This window comes from Micropterus salmoides, unplaced genomic scaffold (genome assembly GCF_014851395.1).
Source record: "Micropterus salmoides isolate LMB-PRFRI ecotype aquatic unplaced genomic scaffold, ASM1485139v1 Ms_hic_scaffold_12, whole genome shotgun sequence".
Classification (NCBI taxonomy): Eukaryota; Metazoa; Chordata; class Actinopteri; order Centrarchiformes; family Centrarchidae; genus Micropterus; species Micropterus salmoides.
Window position 1 is genome coordinate 16,785,519 of NW_024040263.1, and position 13,936 is coordinate 16,799,454.

Below are 13,936 nucleotides of genomic sequence, written 5' to 3' on the forward strand. Positions count from 1 at the left end.
TTATTGCAGGCCATAGTTCATTTTTCCATGCAATACATTCCTTTAACAACGTACATTCAAGTAGAGGAAATATCAAGTCCCATATGAAGAAGAGACCGCAGGATCGCCTTGATGTGAATGCTGATAAACTTGATTTCCCGCAAAATCGCAGAAAGCGAGAGCGGGTTGTATGTCATCTCCGGAGGCCAGCAGCCAATCACAGCGCTGGATTTTCTTAGGCCGTCTCCCATTGGCTGAGAACTGACTAATACTCTGTTGTTCAGTACAAATTGAAGGAGACCACACCGACAATAAATTACAGATAGAATATTAATTTCAGCCGAAATACTCCAAACTTCTCCGATATCAAACGACATTTGTGATAGTTGAATGCGGTGGAACCTCAGCCGTACGGAGGTTTGTTTCCTAGTTAACCATGCTAGCACTGCTAGCTAACTAGCCAGCGTCTCGTCGCCTCCTCTTCATCTTCATGGGTTTCTGCTGTTGAGTCTGCCAGGCTTGTGCTGGAGGCAGCGAGGCTAACAAATTAATGCCATCGGCCAGGGTAGGTTGCCTTTATTTGTGACTGATATCTACCACACGCGGATTTTAGATTTTTCGCCAATTCCAGTTTGAACAAACTAATGGATACTACGCTGAAATACAAAGCAAACTAACATGTTAGCATTGTGATTTTAGCTGAGCTAGCTCGCCCCGACTGCTATCTGCTAACGTGTTGTATTGCCACCATTTGTTCTGTAATAATTTATGTATTGATAAGTGTTGTTGTTGTTTCACTCGCAGAACTCAGGTCATATTATGAGTGGGGCGAGTTGCAAAGCTAACGGTGCGGTGTACCCTGCCTCATCAGCAATGATGAACTCTGTGAAGAAGCCGAAGATGGAGCAGATTCAGGCCGACCATGAGCTGTTCCTACAGGCCTTTGAAAGTGAGATTTCACCATTCGTCACTTTGCAATGCGGCTTTTCTGTTTTGGCCAAACATGCTTTAATTAAGCGTGTAGCTACCGGCTTAGGTTTACTGTTACTTACTTTGTTTTCAATATCTGGTTTTGGCTGACAGACCTCCGGAGTCTAACTAATTCTGATGGGATCCCCAAATATTGATTGTTGTAACTATAACGTTACAAATCTCATGATTACTATATGCAGCGATTATCCGACTGGAATCAATGACAGCGTATTTATTATCAGTTTTTCTTTGGTTGTTGGATGTTTTGCCGAATCAGCCACCACCTGTTAACACCCCCATATTTTGGCATGTATTAGCAATAATGTGGATTAATTTCTCAAACACCGACGTAGAGAATTTGAATGGCAGCTGACTGATAGAGAGGCCTGTCTCATGAAGCATGATAACTGTACTTTTGTAAAACACAGAACAGACCTTTTTTTGTTGTTACAAATTTTATTGGGTTCCAGGTTTAACTTTTTTTGAGGCTGTGTCCAAATTAAACATCTCCATAACTTTTGTATCTCCTCCCAGAACCAACTCAGATATACAGATTTCTCCGCACAAGGAACTTGATTGCAGTAAGTAAATTAATATACATATTTTTCTTCAGTAATGTTATTGATTAGCCAGCCCAATGGGATTAAGTCATTAATTCATTCTTATTTTCCCCCTCATCTTAGCCAATATTTTTGCACAGGACGTTGACTTTCATGTCTCACAGAAACGGTCGATCAAATGCCAGAAGGTATGAAATCTGATGTCTTTCATGGTATCTATATGAACAGAGTTCCTTTTTGATACATGTGATGATCCACCAGTAGAGTTTTTAGATGATTCTTACATTTTTTATGTATTTACTTGACTTTGAATCCTTTCCTCCCAGGAAAACATTCAAAGTGGATGATATGTTGCAGAAGGTGGAGAAGATGAAGGGAGAGCAGGATTCTCCAAGGTAACACAGCTAACAAATGTGGAGGTGACCCTTTTTATAGCTGGATAGTTTTTAGAGACTAAAATACCAGAGAAGCAGCATTTACACAATTTGTGACTATTCATATTGACAGTTTGAGCACTTATGACTCAGTTTCACATGTGCATTTTTCCCATTGGTTCTTTAGTTTGTCTTCACATCTACAGTTAACCTTCACTGGGTTCTTCCATAAGGATGGTAAGCACACTTTACTTTTTATAAATTACTTGTGTTTGGTATGTTTCTTTTAAAGTGAGATGCAAAAAATGCATATAAAATTGTCTGGATAAAAAAGTTTATATATCATTGTCACTTGTATCCAGGTTATGATCAGGGTTGTAGGGTTGTTGTTGTTTTTTTTTTTTTTGGAGTATGTTGATTAAGTGTTGCGAATGTAAACATTATGTTCTGGTCTTAGAAACCTGGATAAGGGCTTATTATAGTTTTGAGAAACCTAAATACGCTACATGGAGTATTCTGATAGAAAACAGGAAACGGTGGCAGTTAAACACCTTATCCAGCCTTCTGATCAGTCTTTGTTGGTACAGAACATGGTGGATGTGGTGATTAATCAAGACACAACGGCACACAGATGATCAGAAACATGGATACTGTTAAAATCATGTCTGCAGTGATGTTAATAACCAGGTTTCTCATGTTCATGTAAACATTGTATCCTGGATAAGATCAAAACAAAGATACTAGTGCCTATGTAAACACTCTTTGTTAAAGTGATTTATTGTCATGACACCAAGCATGGTATGGAATGGGGTTTAAGCAAGCAGTTTGCAAAAAATAAATGTAAACGCACACTTACACTAGTGACAGAAGGAGACACTTTCCCTCAGGAGTGACGCAGAAGATGTCTTACAACTAGTACATAGAGATAAAAATGAAAATCATGTGTGCCTCACTTTAATATTATCTTGGATTTTGTTGTGAATCAAAAGTGGACACCAGGGCCCTGTTTCAGAAAGCAGGCTTAACAAACTCTGAGTTTATCCCTGAGCTCTGGTTTGATTGACCTGAGATAGGAAACTCTGAACTTTCGGTTCCAGAACAGTTGATCAGAATAAGTTCAGTCAACTCTGAGTATGTTGAGCCTGATGGGGGAAGCCATCGTCAATGGAGCTCCGATGATACGATTCACCATGGCAACGAGTAAATAAAGGCAGAGCCTCCATTTAAATCAGGTGGAGCTAGTAATATGAATGCATGCCAACATGGACCATGATAGGCTCTAAAACGCAGGAGTGGAAGAAGGATCAGTGTGTTAACAATATTAGGTTACTACACAGCGTTGCTCATTCATCATTTACCAGACTGGAATTTCCTTAATGAATGATGAAGTGCTACAGCCCATTACATTCGGAAATAGGAAGGCTATATTTATTAAGCTGTAATGTAGCCCCTGTAAGTGTTTTCAGTGCAACTGTCCACAGAGTGACAGCGTTATAGCCTACCTAAAGACCGACATAGATTCCACAATGTGCGGAGATCTGTCCTTACATCGATGACAGATGGATCATAAAGTGGTCTAAAAACTAATAGCCTATCTAACCGGGATTTTAAAGTTTTGTGTTTGTTTTTTGAAAGCTGTAAATGCGTTCAGAGATGTGCTTTGATATCGACAGAATGAATGAGGAAATGAAACTGTGTGTCAGACAGCCGCCTCAGGCGCTCCGCAGGAGGGGAGGAGTCAGAGAGAAACTGACGGTTTTCCAACTTGTCCTGTGAACCTAACCTCCTCCCGAGGAGGTTAGGTTCACAGCATCAGTTGCTGGAGTTGCTGATCTAGGGATTATCTGATCTTGCTCTCTGAAACAGAAAACCCAGAGTTTCCCTCATCTCAGGCTTAACATACTCAGAATTTTCACTAATCCCGCTTTCTGAAACGGGGCCCTAGATTGATACTAGACTGTTTGTTGTTGTTGCTTTACAGAAAAGCCATCTCAGAATTCAGAAAACGAACAAAATTCCGTGTCCTTAGAGGTGCTACTTGTCAAAGTCTGCCATAAAAAACGCAAGGTGAAGTAAAATATTATTGAGCCAGTCTCTCACTTCAGTTAAGTCATTTCATCTGCCATCACTTACTAGTGATTTTTGTCTGTTAAATTCAGTTGTTTTTCTTCCAGGATGTCAGCTGCCCGGTTAAGCAAGTGCCTACAGGTAAAAAGCAGGTGCCTTTGAATCCTGACAGTAACCAAACAAAGCCTGGCTCCTACCCTTCCTTACTGGTCTCCAGCAACGAGTTTGAGCCCAGCAACAGCCACATGGTCAAGTCCTATTCACTCCTGTTCAGGGTGTCGCGCACAGGGAGAAGGGAAACTAATGGTCTGGTCAATGGAGAGTCCAATGAGAATATTGGTAGGACATCCACATTGCAGCCTCCTTCTTTTCTTCTTTTTCTTTCTTTTTTTTGTGCCGGAGCACAGTTCGTGTTGAAATGAATAATTGGCTAGAATTGGGCAACAGCAATATGCTGTTTGCAAGGAGCCAAGGAGGGTGCATCTGCAAAAACAATGTTTGATGTAACTGAAATGGTTGCTGGCTAGTTATGAAATTTTTGTTTATGTGCTAAGAAGTTACAGATACTCCTTGCAGAAAGAAGAGAAGTTCATCCCATAGAGATGAAGGAGAGGCCACAGAGACCTTTGTTGCACAGATGACTGTCTTTGATAAGAATAGGTAAGGTTTTGTCATGAATTCCCCCCCCCCCCCAATATTGTTCCTTTGACCTTACCTTTTTTTTTTTTTTTTATATTTGTTCTCTGCAGGAGATTGCAGCTGCTGGATGGGGAATACGAGGTGTCAATGCAAGGGATGGAGGACAGCCCTGTCAGCAAGAAGCGAGCTACATGGGAAACCATTCTTGATGGAAAGGTAGGGGGGTTTGTACATGTGTATGCTTGGGAGTGTGATATTTTTTTGTGTGTGTTACACAAGGAGCTGCAATTTAGATCCCTTGGAATATCCCCGTCCTCATGTCCCTTTCATATCTTGTTACTCTGTATAACTGTCCCACAGAGACTGCCACCATTTGAGACATTTTCTCAGGGACCCACACTGCAGTTCATGCTGCGTTGGACAGGTGATGCTAGTGGAAAGTCCACTGCCCCCGTGGCCAAACCCCTTGCTACCCGTAACTCTGACAGCTTCACCCCTATGGAGACTAGGACCAGCAACCACCGAGCTGCCCTCATGAGTAAGTACAAAAACACTGCAAGGTAGCTTTAACTTTGTTTTTAAGATGAAGCATTATTTTGAAATGCTCTGTGATGTGGAGCATTTCTTTCAATATTGCTTTTTACAGAATCCTTTTTTATTGCAGCTTGAATTACACTTAAGAGCAGGAGGCAGAAAACATCCATAGATGATGAAGGATGGCAGGGGACATACACAGTTCATACAGAGTCCACCTTCTGTTATAATAAGTACTGCAAAAGTGTTCATAAACTGCACCAAACAAAGAACTAAAGATCACTTTTTTTCATGCCAGATTCTCTGAGCAAAGCTGAATGGGTCATGATTTGGGATTTTTCACCCACTGTTAATATTGGTGTGGGATCGTCTATTTGTAACTGAATCTGGAAAAAGGCACTCAGTGAGTCATAACTGTTAAGTCCCTTTCAGACATACACTTCACTCCATTAATGTTGCTGGTAACTTAACATATCACTCTTTTGAATAAGGCCCTTGTCATGTTCCTCTAGAAGTCTTGATTGGGGTAAGTGTGTGTGAGAGAAAATGCTTGCGCACTGTACGTGAGCAAATGGGAATTACGGTCATTACATAACATCTTGTCATTTTAACTGTTTGGGCAGTGTGAAAAGGGCAGCAGATTGTATATGTTAAGTATTTACTAATAAACTAAGAAATGTGGAAGAAAACATTGGGGTGTCTACGGGGTTGCATAGGCAACATGATGCATGATGGTCATTAACGGTGGGGTAAGAAATTCTGGAGAAATCAAATTCCATGACAGATGCCATGATATAGAGCGAACGACGATCCAGCAAGTAATGTAACTAACGTTAGCTAAGTTGTGAGGTGGCAAGCTGCTGCGAAGCTAACATGCAGAGAGGACGAGACGGTACCAGAGCCACCACACCAGCTCCAGAGAGCGATACTCGCAAATCTCCTGCTATAACAGCAGATCTTTCCAAACTAGAAAGTAAGCTGAAGTCTGTGAGCCGAGCCACAACTGTGTACGTTATGGTACACAACAGATTTATTTTGAGCTCACACACACACAACGGAAAGCTAGGCGACCATGAGGGGATATTTGCAGAATTTCACAAATGTATTTGATTAGAATTGCTTACCCCACCTTTTAATTAAGCCACAGAGAAACATTAATTCAACTGCACTGCTGATGCAACCCATAAGACCTATAAATGCTTTAAATTTCTTTTGATTACATGCCAGCTGTTGTGGTAGAAAGGTATAATAGACTTGTGGGTTGTTTTTTTTTCTCCAGAAATTGTAGGAACATTGCTGCTGTATTTGTAATGGTTCTGTCATTTTTTTTTTAACATAACGGAGAGCTATGTTTAAATACCAAAAAGCCATTACTTTTAACAGGTGGATGAAGCCACCAATGTTTCATATTCCATGTCTGAAAGGGTCTTTAGCAACTGAAATATGTGTGCTGTCATTTCAAATCTTGATGCTGAATGTATCAAATCGACTTTTATGATTTTGGTGATTCTTTAAGAAATAACCTCTCCATCATCTGTTCCCGTCAGCAGTGAAAGAGTCAGTCAGCACAGACATTCAGACGAGGAAAGAGCAGGTCCCGTGTGAGCCGCGGCAGAAGCTCCGTATATTTTATCAGGTACACCACACTACGGTAACAAATACGACTGGGACACTGATTTACAAGAATCTTTTGGTGAGGTGGCTGAAAAGCAAAATGTCTTTTGTGGTCTGTTTCTTTTCTAAATGTTTGGAATTACCGTCACATTTTGAGACATTTAAAGTATCAACAGTTTTGACTGTGTTGGCCACCCGGTCCTTAGGGTTTGTGAACCAAAATGTGACTGTAACTCTGATGTTATGCAATACTGTCACCATATCACCCATTTACATCTGCGCTAAGTTTACCTTCTCTGATTTAGCTTGCAGCTAATGTGATTTGTCCTTGTTCAGTTCCTGTACAACAATAACACGCGGCAGCAAACGGAGGCAAGAGATGATCTTCACTGTCCCTGGTGTACTCTGAACTGCAGCAAACTCTACAGCCTGCTCAAACACCTCAAACTCTCCCACTCCCGCTTCATCTTCAACTATGTGGTAAGGAACGGAGTGTGCGTGGTTGGGGCTAGTCGCTTGTCTTCAGAAGACACCACCTGATTTCAACCAATTTTGAAGTCGACAAAATAACAAACAGCTTGGTGGATAAATTGTAAAATACATAGAAAGACATAATCATGGTTTTTCAAGCCGTTTGTTATAATGAAGAGGTAAGTTCTGTTTAACACATGTGATGACAAATGTCCTTGCCTCTGCTCTTTGTACCCTTTCACAGTTTGCAGACCACACACAGGGGACTGTTTACTGGTGTTTCCTGGGGGGTGGGCACCTCAGGTTGAGTGTGCACCTGCTCACCTTTTACTTGTGTTACATATGCAAGAAAAATGCAGGCGTTGTGTTTAAAAAAAAAAAAATAAATAAAAATCCGTTTGGCAAACAGACTGCTAACATTGTTTTGAACTCATAGTTAAAAGGAAGACGGCAGCATGTAGCTTTCAGGCAAGTTGGGCGGCGCCCTGTGTGTCGCACACTGCAAAAAGAAAAATGCTAAATGGTTCAAGTTGCAGGGCAAATCATCAGTCAAACCACAAAGGACAACCGCTGTTTAACAAGAGGTCTGGGAAAACTAGTCTATTACCACCTATTTGCAGCTAGTTGCTTCTCCGTGTTTCTCTTTTAAAATACTTCTAGGTGGGCACCTATCTGAACAGGCACTTTTTATTGAAAGCACAATGTGGCTTACCCTGTGAGGAATCCTACTGCTAACTGTGACAGACGGTGACAGGTTCCCCTTGATCAGAATAAGTACCAGGCCTTATGTGTGTTTTGTTTTTTTTGCTGAATGCAATTTCCTGTAGACTTTTACTAATTTTCCTTTTGTAAAATTTACAGCCTCACCCTAAAGGGGCACGGATAGACGTGTCCATCAATGAGTGCTACGACGGCTCATACGTTGGCAACCCTCAGGACATCCACAGCCAACCTGGCTTTGCTTTCAGCCGCAATGGCCCCGTCAAGAGGACTGCAGTAACTCACATACTGGTTTGCAGGTAAACTTTTAAACCTTTCATTTGGAATGGTTTAGTGATGAATTGATCTAATCAATTTAATTAACTTTAATGAACTGTTCATAAGCAATGAGCTGGATTCAAACTGGGTTTGTTTTTTTTGTTTTGTTTTTTTTAAAGAGGAAGGACACGTTTGTGTGTGGGGGGGAAAATTCAAGATGTGATTTATCATTTTTTCATATATTTTTCCTAATCAGTCTTTTTTTTTTTTTTTTTTCTGCCCATATAGAGTTTGATATTTTTTTAATGTCTGATGAATATTTAATCAACATTTAAATAACAGCTGCAGCTTATTAAATCTGACACACATTTTTCATGATCTACTTCATCCACATCCTGAAGGACCTTGTTTTTAAAAAAACATTTTTATAAGTTTAAATTACTGACATGGGATGAAAAGTTTACTGGGAGAATGAGACTCCTGAAATTTGACATGAATCTCTTGCAATCTACTAGAGAGAAGACTCGCTCTGTTAGATTTATTGGAACTAAAACAAATACAAATCGTGGTTGTAAAGTGGTGTTACAGAGTGAAGCTGCTTCCCTCATAAAGGATCTCTTTAACCAGACAACAGACCTGTTTTCATTTGGACTGAACACAGTGGAGTTCAATAAAAGAGTAGCATGTTGATCAGTTTTATTATAGCCGGTATGATTGGACTGGGACGTCTTTAGTGATTCATCTTTTTTTCTTTTTGATAGTTGGTTGCATTTTGACAACTTGTGAAACATTTACTCTGAGACTTTTGCCCAAATGTTGCTGCATATTGTAATAACAAATTCAGCCTGAGGGTGTTATTTCATTAGTTTGTATATGAGTGCTGAAATTTGAATATAATGTGTTGAGGAAACTATCAGTGTATAAATAAATGTATCTATCTCTAACAAATGAGAATATGAAGATTTGAAATTCCAGCCTACATAGATCTGTGTCCTCTTCCCCCCCACTTCCACTAGGCCCAAGAGGACCAAACCGAGTCTATCAGAGTTCCTGGAGACCGAGGACGGAGAGTTGGAGCAGCAAAGGACCTACGTCAGTGGACACAACCGTCTGTACTTCCACAGTGACAGCTGCATGCCCCTGCGGCCCCAGGAGATGGAAGAGGACAGTGAGGACGAGAGGGATCCAGAGTGGCTTAGAGAGAAGACTGCCACGGTGAGAAGCCATTACTCATTGTGGCATTCTGTGTCTGGTTTCACTATTGAATTAAGATGTAGCACTATTTTTGGTGTTTTTAAATTTGGTCCCTATTTTCACACATTGTTGTGTCGAAATGACTAGTAGGAAAAATAGCAAACACGCTACAGGGGCTGCAACGTATTCCTACGGGGCAATTACACCCATCAAAATTACGTCCACAAAAAGTGCTTCTTTTTGCCAAACGAGGTGTCTGGTAACATCATGGAAAGGATCCATACAAATGACTCCTGGCAATACCCTTTGTTTTTAACGGGAAACAAAAGTCTTGCTGAAAGACAATTATATTGAATATTAAATTTCATGAGAGGTGAGTTGTTGCAGGAAACGCCGGTTGGAAATGTAGAGGAACTGCTAGCACGACTTTATTTCCTAAACTCCGACTATGACGTACGTTTTCACCGGCGCTTCTTGCAACAGCTGGCCTCTCACGAGATTGTAACACTTATCTTTCATTATAATGTTAAGATTGGCTGGAAGCAGTTGACCGCATTATGACTTGAAAGCTGCTTTCTCTGCATCTTACTTGGTAATTATCATTTATTCAGATGGACAGCAACACTTTTGTCTCTTAAAAACAAGTGTGTTCACCTCACTAATGCAGGTAGCAAGAAGCCTGCAATGAAGTCGGTGAATTGTGGGGTGACCTTCGACTGAGGCCAGAAAACTTGAACAATCGGACTCTTCAAATGTTTTTAAACAGAACAAAAGTGGTTGGTTTTGAGTGTTTCTGAGGTGCCCATAAAAGAGGAGGAAAAACAAAACCTAAAAATTAAGCTTCGGAATAAAGATTTCGGTGTCTGATTACCATGGCAACAGAGCATTTGGGTCAGCCTCACTCCCCCATAAATAACTAAAAAAGTGCTCAGAGCAAAAGCTGTTGCCAACTACACTTCCTCAGCTTGCTCTTACACCCGTACACAACATTTTTATCACTTCAGTATTGATTTCCTGAGCCTGCTAACATCACTTTCTGTAATGTCTTATCACGACTCATTGCCCTATCAGGGCTAAGAGAAAATTCCTAAAATGAATGGATCATCGTTAAAATTGTTTCATTGCTCTCAAGACCAGCCTCCATTACAGTCTGTTCACAAGTATAGGAGTGTGAGATACATTGTCCTGTTAGGGGTTGTGGTTGTTTTAGCTTTTCTCATTGCATCATCATAATTTGTACGTTTTTGTTATTTTACTTACAGCAACTGGATGAGTTCACAGATGTCAATGAGGGAGAGAAGGAAGTGATGAAGCTGTGGAACCTGCACGTCATGAAGCATGGGTATGTTCAGTGCAACCACGCTGGGAGATGTTGGACGTTACTCTATCCTCATACAGTATTCCTAGAGCTGCTCTTTAAGCAGTGTAATGGTTGTGTATTTATGTAGTTTTCTTTTTGATGGTTGCTTGCCTGAACGTAAGGTTGGGCGATAGACCAGTGATGTAATCTTCCTCAGTAATAATATAACAAATGTACAATAATTGTTTGATTTAATTCATTTGAATCACTAATTAATTGGCATGTAATATTTCTATTAAGATATTTATTTTGTTGAGGAAAGGGGACTGAAAAAAGAATTTACTTGATTTTACTCATGCATATGTGTTTTTTTTTTTTTTTTATCACAAATGTTCTGCCTCAGATTTGTTAAGTGATGCACTGTTTGCCAAGTGTTTGTCATGTCATAAAGAATAGTTTGAAACCACAAATAACCATCTTGTCTCTTAACTTTCACTCAGGAGCCAAAACCAACCTTTAAACTTGAAAGAAATAATGATTTGACATTTATCGTGGTAATTAACGAAATCAAATGATTAGTTTGTTTTTATTTATTTATTCATCTTTTTTTGGGGGGGGGGCATATCACCCAGCCCTACCTGAACACCAATGACAATTTCTTGAATTTTGTTGCCATGGAAAACTAAACAGTACCAAATGTAATGAGTGTTAAACAGGAGGGCCTCTACAGATTGAATACAAATCCAAAGCACTTCATTGTAAAGCATTATATGTACAGTATATCCATTGGATCTGTGGTATTTCGTCAAATAGACAGTAGTTTTATATAATGTAGTTGTACATTTTGAGACAGCTGCTCCTGTCCCATCAATCTGATGAAACAAAAACTAAGCTCTTCTGTTCTCTATTGTCCCTGCAGTTTCATAGCAGACAACCAGATGAATCAGGCCATCATGCTTTTCGCGGAGAACAGCGGTGCCCACATCATCCGCCGTAACCTGTGCCGCAACTTCCTCCTGCATCTAGTCAGCATGCACGACTTCAACCTGGTGAGCACAGCCACCATTGACCGTGCTATGGCCCGTCTCCGACAGATCCAAGAGGAGCTGCCGGTCGCTGAGGAGGTGCAGCAGGACCAGACTCTGGTATCAGCAGGAGCCTGCAACGGCAACGCCGTCACCTCCACTGGGGGGAAACAGGGCAAGAGGACAAAAAGCGCACTAACGGACTGATGATGGATGGAACAATGATTGTCGTGGGGATTTTTGTTTTGTTTTTATTGATTTGTTTTTTCTTTAATGAACATTACCAACCCTTTGGTGCTTAGATAGGTGGGAGAAGTGGTCACCGGAGGATCTGACCTGAAGCAGACCAGTATACAAGGTAACTATGTTTTTGGAACTTGAGAATTGAACCAAATATGAACTATATAAAAGTGAATCACAACACCTACACAAAACAGGAATTTAAAGGACTTGATAATGTCCATTGAACCTACTTAATATGCATTTTGTAGGAGCCAATGAAGTATCTGTCTTTGGATGAGAGGGTGAACAGTCTTCTGATGTGGCATGACTGCCTTTTGGTGTGTCCTTGTTATAGACAACTGTGTCAAGACTACAGTCAAAACTGTATTGGTAACATTATCACTTGATTATTTGTACACATACACAATAACCTTGTTGAGAACTTATCCTTTTTAGCTGATTATTTTAGCACTTGGTGTTTTGTATTTAGAAAGCTTACCTTGAAATTGTCTTTTTGTTTTTTATATTCATGCTGCGCCAAATGTTTAATGCAGCTTTTCCACTGACATCAGTGGATAAACTAGCGTGTTTGATTTCACTGTTGTGAATGACATTAATTTGAAGGGTCATACAGTTAACAGAATATTACAGTAAAATGATCTACACTTGTCATCAATGTGTAGAGTAAATAAAGCTTGTGTTAGGATCCCAAAATGGATTGTGGGTTTTGCTGGTAGGTTGCAGTGACAATAGCGTAATACTGTAAGCCTTGGATCCTGGACAAAAGAAGAAACTGAAAACTCCTACTTCATCAACCAGAAGTAAGCCTTTTGGCCTGCATTGATAATAGCTCAAGGAAAGCCAGGGAACTCAACCTTTCTGAATATTTTCTTTTTCCTAAGATTTACTGAAACAACCAGCAGCACATCACCTGTGTATTGTATAGAGTGCATAGCATTGTAAGACAAAAGTCAACAGTTTTCTGATGATTCTTGGCACCTGTAGTTTCTTTTCACTTTGAGGTTTGAACATGTTTTGAATTACAATCTTAAACATGTTGGGTTTTTTTTGTTTTAAACATGGGTTCTGAGTATCAGTAGCTGTTTGACAGAAATGTGTACATGTAATCACATCAAATGTTTAGTCGTGCAGATTGACAGATTGATGGTGGTTTGGTTTTCAGGTCCAAGTCCGTCGTCTGTCCTGTTAGGTGCAGTTTATGCCAAAGGGGAATATCTTCATCAGGCTCTTAGTTCTTTTTTTTTGTTTTTTCTTTTTTTTGGGGGCATCTTTTTCTTTTGTTCATTCTATGACAAGTTAAACAAAAAAAACAAACAGCAGTAGTTTTGTAGTGTGCACATAAATTGGTGATCACCATTCATTATTTCATACTTCTCTTGTGGACAACCAAATGAACAATACATTTCCTCCTTCCAGTAAGCATGAAAGGTTTCTGTATTCATCTGGGGGGGAAAAGGGAGACATTTATCATTATTTGTCAAAACACCCTGTTAAAAATTGAACTGTACACTCTGGCTAAGGGGATTTTTATATTTAAAGAAATAAAATAAATTTGACCTTATTCATGTCTGTAATGTTTTAGCCATTTTGGATATTAGCTATCATTTTGCTCTCTCCATCTCAGCCTCGCAATTCCTGTTGTACAATATCCCAGTCTGAGTGATACCATTCACTGCAGGTTAAAACATCTGGGAAGGGGGGAAAAAAAATACATATCTATATCTCACAAATGAATACACCCATTTTTGTAAATATTTGACTATAACTTTTCATGTGACAATATTGAATAAATGACACTTTGCTACAATATAAAGTAGTGAGTGTACAGCTTGTATAACAGTGTAAACTTGCTGTCCCCTCAATAAGACATCACACAGCCAATAATGTCTAAACTGCAGGCAACAAAAGTGAGTACCCCCTTAAGTGAAAGTGTGTGTGTGTGTGTGTGTGTGTACAGTGGGGAGAACAAGTATTTGATACACTGCT

General features: G+C 39.9%; 1 protein-coding gene across 4 annotated transcripts; it reads left to right on the plus strand.

Moving 5' to 3' along the window:
• The first annotated feature begins 222 nt into the window (after positions 1–222).
• Positions 223–13,511, plus strand: suz12b (SUZ12 polycomb repressive complex 2 subunit b). Of its 4 annotated transcripts, none has more exons than XM_038713743.1 (17): positions 223–544; positions 784–928; positions 1,486–1,532; positions 1,635–1,699; positions 1,838–1,906; positions 2,073–2,122; positions 3,867–3,952; positions 4,060–4,291; positions 4,510–4,612; positions 4,702–4,807; positions 4,952–5,129; positions 6,673–6,761; positions 7,076–7,219; positions 8,072–8,229; positions 9,205–9,403; positions 10,645–10,724; positions 11,602–13,511. In XM_038713743.1, exons 1-17 carry the CDS (start codon positions 530–532, stop codon positions 11,912–11,914), a joined length of 2,079 nt encoding a protein of 692 aa, XP_038569671.1. In that variant the 5' UTR covers positions 223–529; the 3' UTR covers positions 11,915–13,511. The 4 variants fall into 4 exon arrangements, with proteins under 4 accessions (XP_038569671.1, XP_038569672.1, XP_038569669.1 ...); XM_038713744.1 differs by having other exon boundaries at positions 6,676–6,761; XM_038713741.1 differs by having other exon boundaries at positions 224–544; positions 4,507–4,612.
• Positions 13,512–13,936: the final 425 nt, after the last annotated feature.